This window comes from Mixophyes fleayi, chromosome 10 (assembly GCF_038048845.1).
Source record: "Mixophyes fleayi isolate aMixFle1 chromosome 10, aMixFle1.hap1, whole genome shotgun sequence".
Lineage (NCBI taxonomy): Eukaryota > Metazoa > Chordata > Amphibia > Anura > Limnodynastidae > Mixophyes > Mixophyes fleayi.
Genome location: NC_134411.1, coordinates 2,189,146 through 2,204,585, shown reverse-complemented (window position 1 = coordinate 2,204,585; position 15,440 = coordinate 2,189,146). Strand labels below are relative to the sequence as shown.

At 42.0% G+C, this 15,440-nt stretch overlaps 1 protein-coding gene across 5 annotated transcripts in view; it reads right to left on the bottom strand.

Annotated features, from left to right (window-relative positions):
- The window catches only part of TUB (TUB bipartite transcription factor), a 117,120-nt gene that overhangs the window by 36,943 nt on the left and 64,737 nt on the right, over positions 1 to 15,440 (bottom strand). The window contains exon 1 of one of the 5 annotated variants that reach the window (XM_075187610.1): positions 10,466 to 10,811. The exons of the other annotated variants lie outside the window; for them this stretch is intronic. Coding sequence (XP_075043711.1) covers positions 10,466 to 10,503 — 38 coding nt within the window. The 5' untranslated portion in view covers positions 10,504 to 10,811. Of the gene's footprint in view, positions 1 to 10,465; positions 10,812 to 15,440 lie in introns of those variants that run through there. 5 annotated transcript variants of the gene reach the window in all.

Sequence of the window (15,440 nt, the reverse complement as noted above, 5' to 3'; positions counted from 1 at the left end):
ACAATTCTAATCAATAATTATCCCACTCCCCTTATTATACATAATGCCCATCCCCCCAAGAAACAAAATTTGTGACTATCCAGCTCAAACTAGGACTATTGGAAAGTTTCCAAGAGAAAGATCCCAGAACACGACCTGTAGCGGAATCAAGAATCAGAGTTCTACAAAATCTGTTTGCGTCAGCAGTGTCGCTGACATAGGGGAGGAGCTTATTTTTAGGTTTGTTTCAGAGAAGCGGGAAGGATTAGTTTTAAATTCGATTTAAAATAAAAAGTTACATAACAAAAAAAAAGGAGTATTCCTCAATATACCCAGGTATCTGTTATTAACATTATATTTACTTTTTGCGCCTTTTCCTTTTTTGTAAGGAAAAATATTTTTCTCCACCATTAATACGAGACCCATCTCTCTCGTCCCTTTAAATCATTTAGTAGCGAGAGGTCTGGCCGGGGAAAAGAGATGTTTATCTGTGTCTGCGCTGATTGCGTTATATAATACGACTTGTTCCATTTAGCAGGCTGCTCGGACTTATGACATTAAATGAGCCATTAACCAGCGGCGTTTCAGGCAATAAAGTCCCAAGAGGCAATAAATGGCGGCTATTCAGCCAGGATCGTCCCTCGCTAAGTGTCGCTTCCTCCCAGCTGGAATATACAGAACAAAGAGCCGCTTGTGGATCACACTTGTCACTGTTACCGGCTGCATTAAAGTTCATTTCATGGATCTCTCCTCGGCACCGAGTATACTGTATGTAGGGAAAGATTCCCAACTCTGACATATTTGTACTTTACTGTGTTTTATTTTAGTTTGTTTGTTTTTTATACCAATTGGCCTCACTTACTGCAAAATGTGCACTAATGTCACCGCTCAGTACTACTATATCAGTAGTTTGTCAGTAATTAGTGACCCGTATGTCACTGATTACACCCCAAGGACAGTCATGGATGCAGTCAGAAATCGGCCAAGTCCATACAACGTGTGTGGGACACAATCCTCTGTAACTGAGTCTCTCTAAATTTGTGGTTATTTACTAAAGAGCAGCCTGCTCTCTTTCACTCCTCTGCAGCTTCTATAACCGAGCAGATAGAGAGTGACTGACATGTTTACGGACTTGCTGTGCAGAAAAGCACTGTGTATACTGGTGGATTCAGACGCCGTTCTAAAGGTAAGGAACGAGCTTCGGCTGGCTGTGACGAATTTTGGAGGCGATACTTTATAACAGTGCTGAAGTGTAAATTCAGACCTGGGTATTTGAGTTTCACGGTTCATATGGGAAAAGTACAATTTTTAGGGTCAGTGGTCTTTGAGTAAACTTGATATACCTACAAATGTGTGCAAGGCAAACTATTTTCATTGGTGTCCAATCTTCCAGCCGAGGCTCCAACATCAACAGCTGAACTTTGGGGGATGAATCAGAAATGCAGGGCTGTAACTAGGACTGGGCGACAGGGGCGAACGCCCAGGGCGTAACGCTGAAGGAGGCGCAATTTAGGAATATTTAAGGTTAATTTGGTTAAAATTGAGGGCTAGGGGGACTGCATTTGTATTTCTCGCCCCAGGCGCTAGAATTCTAAGTTACGGCTCTGCAGGAATGTTAACAGACAAGGGGGCACATTTATCAATATTCACATAAAAGTGAAAAGTAGTTTTCAATCCTTATCGCAATGATAAGGATTGAACTATTTCTCACATTTATGTACAGCCCTGCACAGAAACAGCAGTTCCGAAAAACTGCTGTTTCAGTGATAAAAAAAATCATACTTACCCCCCTCTTCGGAAGCGCTGTCTCCGGGTCTTCTCTTCACTCTTCAATTGCGCATGTCCAGTTCCAAGAACTGGACATGCGCACACAGATCCCCTCTCTGTCTCTGCAATGATAGTTGCAGAGAGAGCGCGCTGAGTGACCAGGAGGGATCATGTGATCCCTCCACACATGCGCTGTCCAGCTCTGCTCTCCGGAGCAGAGCTGACAGCATTAGATTTCTTCAATTCCGATGATGTACGCCAGCTTCAGCTGGTACATTAACATGACAAGTTCCCGAAAAAAAATTTTTTTCGGTACTTGTTAGATTGCGGCCAGGAGCAGTCACCATTCTGTTGTATGGTGACTGCTCGCAAAAAAAGTCTGAAGTGAAAAGCAGTCATTTTCATCAGTCATCAGTGCGATGGGACTTTAATAAATTTGCGTTGGACACTTTCTGGACCAAATTGCACGGTAAGTGCACGATAGTGCAATACCGTTTTTTCTTAAATATGCCCCAAGTTCTGTTACCGTCATCTCAGGATAGAATATTACATTACTTACCTGATGTACCATTATTGTTATATAGAACAGCTTATCTTTGCATTTTAAAAGGTTTGGGGACTTCAGATCGTTAAGTAACCTTCATTAGATCATTTCCACCGCGGCAGCTGAGAATCCCGACGATAAAATCATAAAACATTTTCATCGCCACGATAGTCACTCTTCTCTCCACGATAATTGTTACTTTGCTAAACTGGTCCCTCCGCCATCTTGAATATTGGTTCAGGCCACAAGATGGCTGCCTCCTGAGTGGAGTGATCCGACTTATTGGTGGCTGAAAAGCCCCATGTGGCCCTCTAAAGCTTTTTAAGTTTCCCACCGAATTTCCCCAAATATGTCTACAGGGTCTGATCACATTGTCTGGATATATATATATTACCGTATATACACCCCCCCCCCCCCCCCCTCTTTACCACTGTTTCCTCCTCCCATGAACCAACCACTGTGAGTGACTATTTTTGAAGGAGATGATCGAAGGAAATCAGTGTACAAGAATAGCGTGTAATTATACCCTGGCTGCGCCTCTCACGACTTTCCCAATCCTCAATCGTTCTATTGTGTGTCAGAGAATAAACCACTCGTAGCTCACACAGGGATATTATAACGTCTGCAGCAACATCTGTCAGACCTGGAAAATGGGCCTGGAGGGGAGGGGGGGAAGGGGGGGGCTGCACGGCAACTTCAGCTGTATAATATGTTATAGGGGACTCTCCCAGACTCCGGCACTACTGATCAATACACAGACCCTGACCCTGATCATCTTTATACGCTCACCACCCCCTATATGATCAATGACACCCACACATAGAGCGGCCATGTCAGGTAATCAGAACTACACGTGAAATATACAGAGCACGCGGCTGCAGTTACTCAGAATTATGCCGCGGGGCTGTTACTGGCGACATTCATCTGTAAAAACTGTGATACAACCAGGCGCCAGGTGTTATTTCTACGTGTTTCAAACAATATCGAAGCCCAATTACATTTTCATATAAGAATTAATGATGTTACGCTGCTCGAGCTTAGTTTTGCTGTTCACTGAAGCTGCAATAAATAGTAGTGTGATGGAATAATCCCCCCACCCTACCTGTTCTATGACTATAGGAACATCCCACAGCTTTTAGATGCTGGATAGAAAGTGCATACATGCTTGTTGGTTACTCCACTTCAAGTCATTGCTCATACCCCCACATATGTATTCACCAATATGTAAAAATCTTTGTTACTTCTGTTACCTATGAGGCTGCAAAGCTCCAGCTCCAGCACTGCCTCTTATGTAAAACAGAGAAGCTCAGGTCTACTATGGTTTTTAAAAATGGCAACTCTCAAGAAAGCGATGGCATAGACTGGATGCTGGATAAATTTAGTAAAGAACAGATGCTTCAGTAATTACTAGTTCTTACCTACCCTTTGTACTTGTCCTTTGGGACATGTGGAAGCGGAGTATAAAAAAGAAGAAGTGGCTAAAAGTCAATGACACATCTGCATCATCACAAGGTTTATGATTATGCAAATGACATAACCACGCCCTTTCGTGATGATTGGTTTACAGGTTCTGTGCACCATCTATGTCACGTGCAGGAGCCGGCCAATGAGAGACATGGAATGTTGAGGGGACAAGACGCTAATGTACGAGTTGGGGCAGCTGGAACTTAAAAAGGAGCTATAAAAAGAGAGTGATGAAACACAGACAGAAGATCAATGTATCAAATGATAAACTTGTATCATCCCCAATCTCATAACTGCGGATAATGTACCTTTATGTAGCTCTCTGTAGGCTGAGCTCTGTTTAGTGGGTTACGCCAGATAATTAAAGCGATTTATAGTATCACCGTTGGAAGTGGACACTATAGTTGGTGACGGGATCGGAGGATTAAAATAGGGCGATTCCTGCGAAAAGAGGAGAGGGGCAGAGAGTAGGGAGTTTTGGGACAATCCCGGTTTTGGGAAAATAGATGTAGATGGAAGTACAGAGGTTCAAGTAGTTTAACATCCTAATCTAACTAAGTTCTGGGGAGTATGCCCCATCAGTAGAGCCTTGAAGTGGTCTGGTAGATGATTGGAGGTACACTGAGCCGAGGACTAATAACAGAGACAAGGAGTTACGAGTAGGAGATTATCAGAGCCATGCCAAACCTCAGGCACTAAGCCTAACACTGTTGTGTGAACCCTTCATCATCAACATGTATTTATATAGCGTCAGCAGATTCCGTAGCGTTTTGTGTGAGGTCACAGTAACAGAGCCCGGGGACCTGTAGCCTGTGTGATAACCCTGTCCAGAGAGGACAAGGGACACCCAAGTGTTGTGAGAGGTCGGGACAGATGCTACAAAACACAAGAGTGACAGTGATTATCCCCAAGGCGTAGAGTGTCAGCTCTTGTGCAACATATAAGGACATTGATGGATTTTATTGCAACTACTAAGTATATGCTGCAGGTGTTCAGTAAAAGGACGGACGTTACTGAGAGATGTATTGATGCAGCTGTAATGTCCATAAGTCAGTCTGACTGTAGAATGAGCCCTTTCTTACGCCATCACCCACAGTGCCCACGTCTGCCTGAGCGAGTGGTAGGTGCCGATGGCAGCCGGCACCCCCATGACATACACCTGCGGAAAGGGGCTACAATTACTGTCTGTACTGAGGATTTACAGATTATTATATTCTAAGAGCTCCCACATTATTGGATTTATTCTGACTCTTCGCTTCCTGAATAACTGCGAGTTCTTAAGGGAACTCACTTCATACACACAATATCTTACAGGAACTGAGTCCCTATCTGCACCCCTTTACTTGCACCCCTGTGTGGACCGCAATGATTATACCCAATAAGATAAAGACTTCTGGGGTAAATGTATTAAACTCTGGATTTTGCAAGTCGACAATATTTGGTGATTTTGCAGGGGAAATTTAAAATGTTAATGTCTTTAAAGACAAAACTTTCCTTTAAGACATTGCTGTTATCGTCAACTTGCAAAATCCACAGTTTGATACATTTAATCCCCTGGACAAAATCCCTGCACTCATGCACAGGAGCAAGGTGTTGCCAGGGTTAAATGGAGAGCTCCTCAGTCCCGGTGTCTCTCTATAGCACTCGGAGCCCGAGAGAGCCACACAGGAGAAGGGTAGAACAATATGACGCAAACGAGCTGCCAACGAGCTTCGGTAACATATAGCAACCAGGAGCCAATGACAGAAAACACTCTGCTGCCATGGAGATAGTGATGGTTACAGTCGGCAGCCTGCTGTCACACAGGACACCCTCCCAGCGTCACATGGCTCCGTACCTGCGACAGGCACGTGAGCGCTGACTGCCACCCCGACCCTTATCCCATAACAGCACAAATCATACACCTGTTCTGTCCCTGCCCGGTGTCTGCCCCCTCCATCCTAGAGGACCAGGAACAGACGCGTCTCATGCAGGGAATACTGGCTGTTTCTGCATGTAGCACACAAACACGGGACACATCCCAACTCCGAATCTGTCCCCCCCCCCCTGCTGTGCAACATGCTTCTCCCAAGGTGCAGACTTGCTCTTTTATTTTATTTGCTCCTAACTGTAAATGTGACTCTTAGTACAAAGAGGAAATGTGCAGCAATTAGATTTCTTCAAAGGCTTCATTGTGATAGACACACCCATTAATACTAGCTCCACCCATTTCTTTTTAAAAAAAAACTGGGGGGTGGGATGTTGTGTGTGTTTAATCACTAAATAAATTTGTTACTACACGCATATTAATAATTGCCCCATTCATTTAATACCTATGGGTCCAATAGGATTTTTTTTCTATCTTGCTCAAAATCAAAGTGTTTGGCTCATATCAGAGGAGTGTAAACACAGGGAGCCTACAGTGCACCAGTCACCTTGAAATGAAAGATTAACAAAACATCTATGTACCCCGCACGCTATTCCAGAATTGTTTTTAGCCTTCCGCCTTTTTCTGCTTGTACCCACCCCCCCCCCTCCCCAAATGATGGGGGCTGCAGTATACTAATTAGAGGGAGTAGGCACTATCACCAGGTATTTTGGTAGTCCCTGTCTGGGAGAGAGGCTGAGAAAGGTTCAGGGACATGAAGAGATATTTATATCAGAGGTACATCTGACAAGCTCCTTTGTGTATCTGCCAAAATATACATTTGGAGGCTTTGTGTATTATTAAGGATAAGCCACAGAGACATAATAAAATATATTTTGTCTCCGACTTCCTAAAATGCGCTACCCTGTATAATACACGCCCGCCCGGACGTACTGTACATTGTAAGTGTCCCGGAGTTACTGCTGGTTCCTGTATCAGCGATCAGTACAAGATTTTTATTATTGCCGCTTATGGTTGTGATCAAGAATCAGTCGCAAAATAAACAAAAACTACTGCGGGGGCCACTGAGCGACAATCAGCTGGGACGGAGGCGGTAAGGATTAACTTACCGCCTCGCCAGTTTTCGCAGTCGTGCGCACGAGTGATCCTGTTTGTCTTCTCATTCATGCACAGTGGAGCTGAATGCTCAGATTTGGGCTTTTGTTTCACTAATGAAATTGTACAAAAATAGATTTGAACTTAAAAAAATATTTTTAAATATTATTGAATAAAATAAAAAAAAAAATGCTTTATTCTGAGAAAAGGATTTTTTTTAAGGATCCTGATCGTTGTGGCCATTCTGAGATGGCGATAACACAACAGGTACCGCAAGGGTACAGGCGCGGTATTTCTACGGAAGAAGCCTTCGCTGGCGATATTACCAGCGGTGCGCGGTCTTGCTGGAGCTAGCAGTGGTATCTCAGGAGGCAGCCCGTTGATTTACTGGGCAAAATGTAAAAAGAAACCATCCTATCACCCTGTGATAAATCAGACCCATAGGTATTAAACGAATAGGGCAATTATTAATATGCGTGTAACAAATACACTTGTACACTTGTACACGCACAGAAAAACAGTTTAAGAAATGAGTGGAGCTAGTATTAGTGGACGTGTATCACAACGAGGCCTCTGATGAGAGCTAATTGCTGCACATTACCACATTTACAGTGGAGCAAAGCAAAAATAAAAAAGAGCTAATTTGCACCATGGGAAAACCTATGTAGCACAGCAGGGAGGGGCACATTCTAAACATTCAGACAGATTTAGTGTTGAGATGTAAAAATAAATGTGTCCTGTGTTTGTGGGTCACATGCAGGAGCAGCCAGTATTCCCCTGTGTGCAATAACTAAATAAATGCGTTTGCACCTCTTGCATTGCAACAGATTTTGTCCAGGAGCAAATTTGCACCTTTTTTTTTTTTTTTTCTTTCTTTGGTCCTAACTGTAAACGTGACCCTTTGTTAGTAAATAGTTGTCCCCCAAAGAGACCTGTCAGCTGAGTAACTGATTGGCTGTGTCTTCATGATAACAATGTTTCAGTTTTGTAACATTGTTAGGAACATCCTGCTCCCTGCACCCCAGCAGGCTGAGCATTGTAAGGCTGATCTCTACTGCAATAAGGAAGACACACATTGTGTATACAAAGTGTCACACAAGCTTCATGCCTTCCAAGGCCAGTAATCTGCATATAATGCTGTAACGTTTTATTCAACATTTCGGGGTGTCATATCACCTCGTTATTCACACTGTACCTTAGAGCTAGGGAACCTGTCACTCACCAGATATTGGGTAACTACAAGTGATTAGAACTAATCTCTTAAATGTTGTTGCTCCGGTGAGTTTAATTATAATGTTTAATGTGTCATAAGACGGGGTACAAGACAAGTGCAGTTCTGGACCCCCCAATTTTCTCCTGGTGTGTCCCTCAACATGATGGTACAGTTTTTTTATTCATAGGGGGTAACTACAAGTTGCAGCTGGAACTTGTAGTTCTTCAACAAGTTAGAGCCACTGATTGGCCAAAAAAATCTCTACATAAATACAAAACAAATGTGTCTTGTACACAACACATCCTCAGCATTACACAGATGACAACGACAACATGTGGCTAAATGTGTAGATTGTACGTCATATACTAACATAACACAGGTGGAGTGTATCCGGCCATCCTTAGTACAAGACAGGTGATCAGGAACCCTGTACAACCGCAGTGAGACAGTCAGGTATGTAGTCTCATATGTTATATACAGTTATCTGTAAAATCCGCTTAATAAAGTATAGACAAAGAGCTTACAATCTACACCTGGACTCTATGAGCAGAAGGCACAAAATATAGAATAACTAATATGGTGAAAACTGTGACCTACCAACCCCCACCGTCGTGAAAAGTGGGCAGAACAGAGTTATATTAAGAACAGCAGATACAGTTATGTAAGATACATTTAAGTAAAATATATCTGGACACAAAAAATATGTAACTGAAGAATTGGAAATGTATGTAACGCTCCCAAGAGAAGTGGTACTGTGCATATTTCAATATGCATAGTATAAGAACATAACTAGAGCATTATATACTGCAAATAGAACAAGAGAAGTGGTACTGAGCCTATGTCCAGAAGAGAAAGAGACACAGAGACAGAGAGAGAGAGGTACTGTGCAACTGTGGGTATGCAGAGAATAAAAACATATACAGTATATGGAGCATTACGCCATGCATACATAACAAGAGAAGTGGTACTATGCAGCTGTTGGTATGTAGAGTATAAGAACATATATGGCGCATTACTTCCTGTAGGTTTATCAAGAGAAGTGATAAGTGGTACTGTGCAGCTTTCGGTATGTACCAAATAAGAACAGATAAGGAACATTGGATCTTGTATATATAAAACGAGCTGGTAACATGCAGCTCTTAGTATTTACAGATTACGGAAGTATATGGAGTGTTACATCATGCATACATAATAAGAGAAGTGGTACTGTGCAGCTGTCAGAATGCAGAGAATAAGAACATATATAGGGAGAATTACATCATGTATATTTAAAAGAAGTGAGTAATATTGGAGCACAATCAGCAATGAATCAATGGATCAATTACTGCCCCTAATAGAACAGACAACAAGGCTAAAGCAACTCCAGCCTTACAGGTGTCCAGACATGAATGGGTTAAGATCTTTGTGAGGATAAGTTGTCTCTCAATGAAATTATTTGATATATAAATATATGTTTATATATAAAAATTACAAAACATGTAAACAACCAAATGAATAGGCTTCATTTTGTTTATACAACTAACCCACCATTGTTTTATTGGATTTAGTAAAGATTTAAAGTTCATTTCAGCTGAGCGACTATCTCAGCGAGATGCTGAACATCTCATCTGACTGCGCCGACAGCAATATGATCACTAAACAATTCCTACAGCTAGCGCCAAGAAAATTTATTTAATGGTGACCTGTGCTCTTAAGTTGCAGAGATATTAATTTGGCTGAACTTTAGGATGTTTTATATTTATATTTTTTACAAGCAGACCCATAAAATCTAATTTTCTAGTCTAGTTTTTACTCCCAGTGTGATATATATATATATATATATATATATATATATATATATATATATATATATATAAAAAAGGGGCTAATAGATTGTAAGTGTTTGTGATAGTTGTATAGTCTGCAGCTGGGATTACCTACATACAAGATTCCACAACACCTACGGAATATATATAAAATAAACTATATATAATATATATATATATATATATATATATATATATATATATATATATATATATATATATATATGATATTGTCTTGGAAACCATGTTAGGAGCTGTAAGAGCTGAAGGCATCAGAAGCCAGGGGCAGTGTTACAGGATAATGACCACAACACTTCCAAACTTCAGAGATGGAACAAGACCCCTCCATCCTGCTGGATATTACCCCCAGGTTTCTAGGTCACCCAGCATCTGGGGCAACTCATCTCCAGATCCCAGGGTCAGTCAGTCATGGCCATTGACATAATCAGATAAATCAGCTTCAATGTGTCATCTGTAACAAGGGGGCAGGTAATGACCCCCCCCCCTCCTCCTCCCACCAGGAGAAAGCTGGGTTAACCCTTCAACTGCCAAAGTCATTTAACCCTTTAACTGCCAGAGAGAACCCCCCCTCCCCCACAGGGGAGAATCATGACATGCTGAGTGGCACAGATAAGGTTAATCTGATGCAATAAAACCAATGAGCAGCCAGAAATAATGGAAGAGAGCGATGAGTGACAGGGTCAGTGCTGGGGGCTGCTGGGGGGGCTCACCTGTAAGGGATCCAGTCAGACTGGTGCTTAGAAGTCATCGCTCACAGTATTGGGGTCCTCAGTAGGAAAGGCCTGAACCTCCAGCACAAGATGAGATGAGCTGTCCATCTGCATCCTCCGGGGTACAGTGCAGGAGGAGCAGGATGCAGTGCAGCACACAGCAGGGAGCTCTCATCCTCCTGCCAGCAGCCAGGGACTAGTGCATGGTGTCTGGAGGGTCCCTGCTAGTCAGCAGCATGATGCTCCCCCCGGGGCCACACCAGGGACCTGTCTTGTGAATGAACACAGCATCAGCAGTGCAGGGCTGCTATAATGACCATTTCCACTCCACATCAGCAGTCAGACAGCCCCCAATGATGTCATCTGCCTGTCAGTGGGCTGCCTGCAAAACCTGAGCAGGAGCAGCTGAGTGCGAGGAATCTCCCTCCAACCCCCTTCACGGTGCTCATTACAGCTATCACTATGCACCAGCTGCACAGGGCACCTGTGGCTCTCCTGCTGCATGTTCCGGGACATGCTGGGACTTGTAGTCCCGCGGCAGCACATTGTAACAAGCTGGAGAATTCAAGTGTTTTGAGCTCATTTCTTGCAAAAACTGAAATGCACATTTGCAGCTGTAGTAAAGGTTACTAGATCTGCACTCAGTATTTCAGAAAATAAATCAGGAGTTAATATTAATAATGCAACTTCTGGTATATATAAAAACCTCACTGCACTGGATTATTTAATGTCCAGTTAAACAGTCAGACTGTCGTGTTCACGGATTGGTTTGAGGCATAACCTAAAAATTCATCAATGCTCACTTTTGTATTAGGGACAGGGGGCAGTTTTGAAACTATAATATATATATATATATATATATATATACACAGTGCTTAAATCACTGCACACCCACAGACGTCAGTTATGTAACGAAACATGACAATCGCCGCCCGCAGTAAGCACTCAGCGCGCGACCACACGACCAATCACAAGCTGATCAGCACCACAAACCAAGCAGCGCCATCACATCCAGTGCGGACACAGTACGCATGCATCGGACTTGACACACAAGCAGCCGCATGCACCGTTTTAATGATTTTGCCGCCAACCTGCTACGCTTGACAGGGCGCTTCAAGTCCACATGGACCAAACATCAAATATTCAAAACTTACTTTTAAAACTTGGAAAATACCTATAAAAAAGGTGCCAGAACTCTGTTCCGGTGAGTTCTATGACAAATAAAGCACTGTGTGTGTGTGTGTGTATATATATATATATATATAATGCAATACAGGAAATGTTTTTAGTCTGAAGAGCTTGCATTTAAATCTCATGTTATGTCAGTAAAAAGTAAGCTCTTGTGTAGCATAAAGCTGGGTACACACTAGAGGTTTGTCACGTCCCAGTCACACAATAAACGACCATTAGTGTGTACACTCCCACGATCGCGTTTTATCGTACACAAAGCATATCGTATCGTTTGATTTGATCTTATAAATGGACTAAAAATCTTCTCACGATGGAACGATGTCGGGCACATTCTGCAGTGTGTAACACTCACAGTCAGGATCTCCATAGAGTTTACAGGGTTACGATGTTTTCAGCAGATGGTTATAACAGATGAAGAGCAAAGATCTGAAGGTAAATCGTGTAAGTGTGAATCAGCTGCTGGTCGGGACTTTAAGTCATTGGTAATCGTTAAAGATATCGCATCGGGAGATATGTTCTGTAGTGTATAACGTGCTTAAATCTGGTACACTCCCTTTATAAAACTAGACTGTAAGCTCCATTGGCGCAGTATTACACTATACCACTAGATTGTAACATCTTCTGCAAATAATCAGTTTCATCTCCATCTACTTTTGCTCAGTTGTGACAGATTTACTTCTATTAATCCCCAAAGATGTGAAGTGAAGTCACATTTCATATATATGATTTGCGTACGGCGATACTGAGATTACAGACACTGGGCACTGACCTATCAGGGATACCGAGATTATCGTTCTATTTTCCTTTTAGAATGTAAGCTCTTAGGAGCTCTCTCCTTCTACTAACCCACCATCCTGTGTACTTCTACCTCTGTTTTCCTGATCCCAGATCTACTTCACGTTACCATCACTCTCAGTGTCCCATAAATAACTTGTATAACTTACATTATTACCTGTTACATAGTAGATGTCTGGGCTTTGTATTATTATGTTTTTTTTGTTTTGTAGTGTATTATGTAATGTGTCACCGAATGTTGCTGTCTGTCTATTATACACTACTGTAAATGTAATGTACGGCACTGCCGACCCTTTGTGACGCCGTATGAATAAGAGATCCTCATTATAATCTCCCTGTATAAAATTCGCTGGTCCCGGCTTCCGGTTGCCATGGATACTGAGGTTACTAAACCCCATAACAAGCGGACATTTGTCTTTCGTTTTATCAGCTGTTTATTATGAAATCTCATAAAATACTCCCAAGACCGGAACGTTTGTTTTTACCCTCCTTATGGTAGATGCAAAGACGTCAAACCACGGAATACACCGAACCCTGCGCAAAAATATCATTTATGCATTTTATCTTCAAGTATTTGACTATTCTACCTCAGTCCCGATATTACTAGGACAGTTATTACCAGGACGTGTTATGTCACCCAGCTCTCGTCGCCTCTTTATCGGGCGTTTGTAGCAGTGCATTATGTGATGGAAACTGGCGCGTTTTACAGACAAATACAAGAATTCTCTTCCTGATGGTTGTGATGCAAAACACTTCTGTGAGCTCACAGTGCTGGGGACAGGGTGCACACATCCAGACAAAGTAAGTAACGCCACTAATCTGGCGGTAAATGCCCCTTTGCCATCCAGAATATTGGACCATTGAGGGGGTATGCCACAATTTTCATTTGAGTGCCCTTAGCACATCCTAACTGTAGTACAGAGCTAATATATCTATGTATTTTTGAGCTTTTACTTTAATTATTAGTTAATTATTACATTGAAGGAGACATGAGCAGCTTCAGGAAGAAACCAGGAAGATTTCATACTAATGAGGGGGAGCCTCTTGCTGCGTATAGGTTAGATGTACAGAGCAGACTTAAGAATCCAGAACCTGTTGATGCCAGCAGTCACGAAGAGGACAGACTGCTGAGCATGTTCAAGCTACAAAACAGAACACAAAGGAATAAAATCCGGTCTCAGCAGAGACGAGATACTGGGGGAGAGGATGCGGGAATAGGTATTGGCGCTGCGAGCAGGATGCTGCACAAGACAAATATTATCAATATATTACTATTTGATCTATCAATAAGAGAGAACCCAATATAGATCTGCGGAACATTTTCCACTGTGTGAGTCCTGTAGAGCAATGCTATACTGCAAAAAAGTATAAGCTTAATGCACTAACTCAGCATGTAGTACAGTCCAAAGTGATCAGCATATTATACAGTCCAAAGTGAACGACATGTTATACAGTCCCAAGTAGGCAGCATGTTTTAGAGACCCAACAGATATGCAATATATACAGCCCCAAATTATCCGCATGTTTTACAGTCCCACATGTTTCATAATACTGTAATTACGGTACAGGAAACATCGCTTGTTTTGAGGTGCAAGTGAAAATCACTAAAGATTTTTCCTTGCAACATTCTGCAGAGAGGCATCATGCGAAGCTCCTATGGGACCTCATGGCTAATTGAATCACCCCCCTAATCTTGACAGATACAAGAGACACAAACATTCTGGGTGGACATCTCTGAGTCATAATGACATTCTCATTTTTGCTTAAATGGTTTCACAGATCCTATGTTATGAACAACCATTGTACATAAGTATCATTTGTTCTTAGAGATTTATATTGCTAAAAGGATCCTCTTTGCAATTGTATTTTTAACTTAATATGGTAATGTATCTATCTTGATTTTACATACTGGGGACTTCTGTTTTTCAAACTATACAAAATCCTCACATTGTGGCAAATAGTGGACTATAATATCCATTTATATCCATTAGCGCAGCGTTCGTTATGAATAATATATCCCGTGATACAGTGTACCCCGCTTCATACTCTCACGGTCCGGCATCAGCTGAATCTGTAGACAGATATAAAGGCTCACACATGAGAAAGTTCATCAGCTCTCTGCAGACTATGGACTGAGAACAGAGATCTCTGCCCTTATACACAATGCAGAAAGAATAATTGTGAGAATGCACCTAGGCTGGACTCAGGAGAGAACAATACTTATCATGTGAGATAAATACTGATAATGCTATTATACCGCTTATAACCTACATCATAGAGGGTTTGACATTGTCCGTCTTCTGGTCAATGTTTTGTGGGCTGCTGTCTCCATTTCTCCCAACAAAACAACATTGAAAATAGAGACACATTAGGCCACACCCATCAGCGATGGCCACACCCATCTGTACAGGCCACGCCCAATTAACCACATCTCTTACACATGACTCTGATTCCAATCTCTTAGGCTGCTGCAGCTCAGGATTTGTCACAGAAAAATTGGGACTGATGGAGGATGTGTACATCCCGTGATGACCCCGGAAAAAGGGAAAGGTTGGGAAATATTAAGTGCTCCAACTCCCCTCACTATTAAGAGTTATAGCTGATAGTAAACAGTATGAATCTACCAATCTACCCAGTGCATTTCTGCAAAGCAACTCTACAAAGCTGGCAGTCACTCTCTGCCTGCTCAGATACAGAACCCTCCCTCCAAACATGTCAGTCTGCTGCAGAGGAGTGACAGAGAGCAGGTTGGACATATTTAGTTAAGAATAAACACTCCAGTTATTTCATGTAAAGTAAGGTCAAGTACTTATTTATATGTGCAGTATATATAACTAATAAATTATAAATATACAAAACAAAATATGAAATGCAAAGTTAGCAGTGTGTTGCCCGTGTAACGCTGCCACTGCCGACTGCAAATAAAATATTTTTCTGTTATTATGAGCGAGAAACAGACACTTAACGCGCTGCACAGACTGTTTAATAT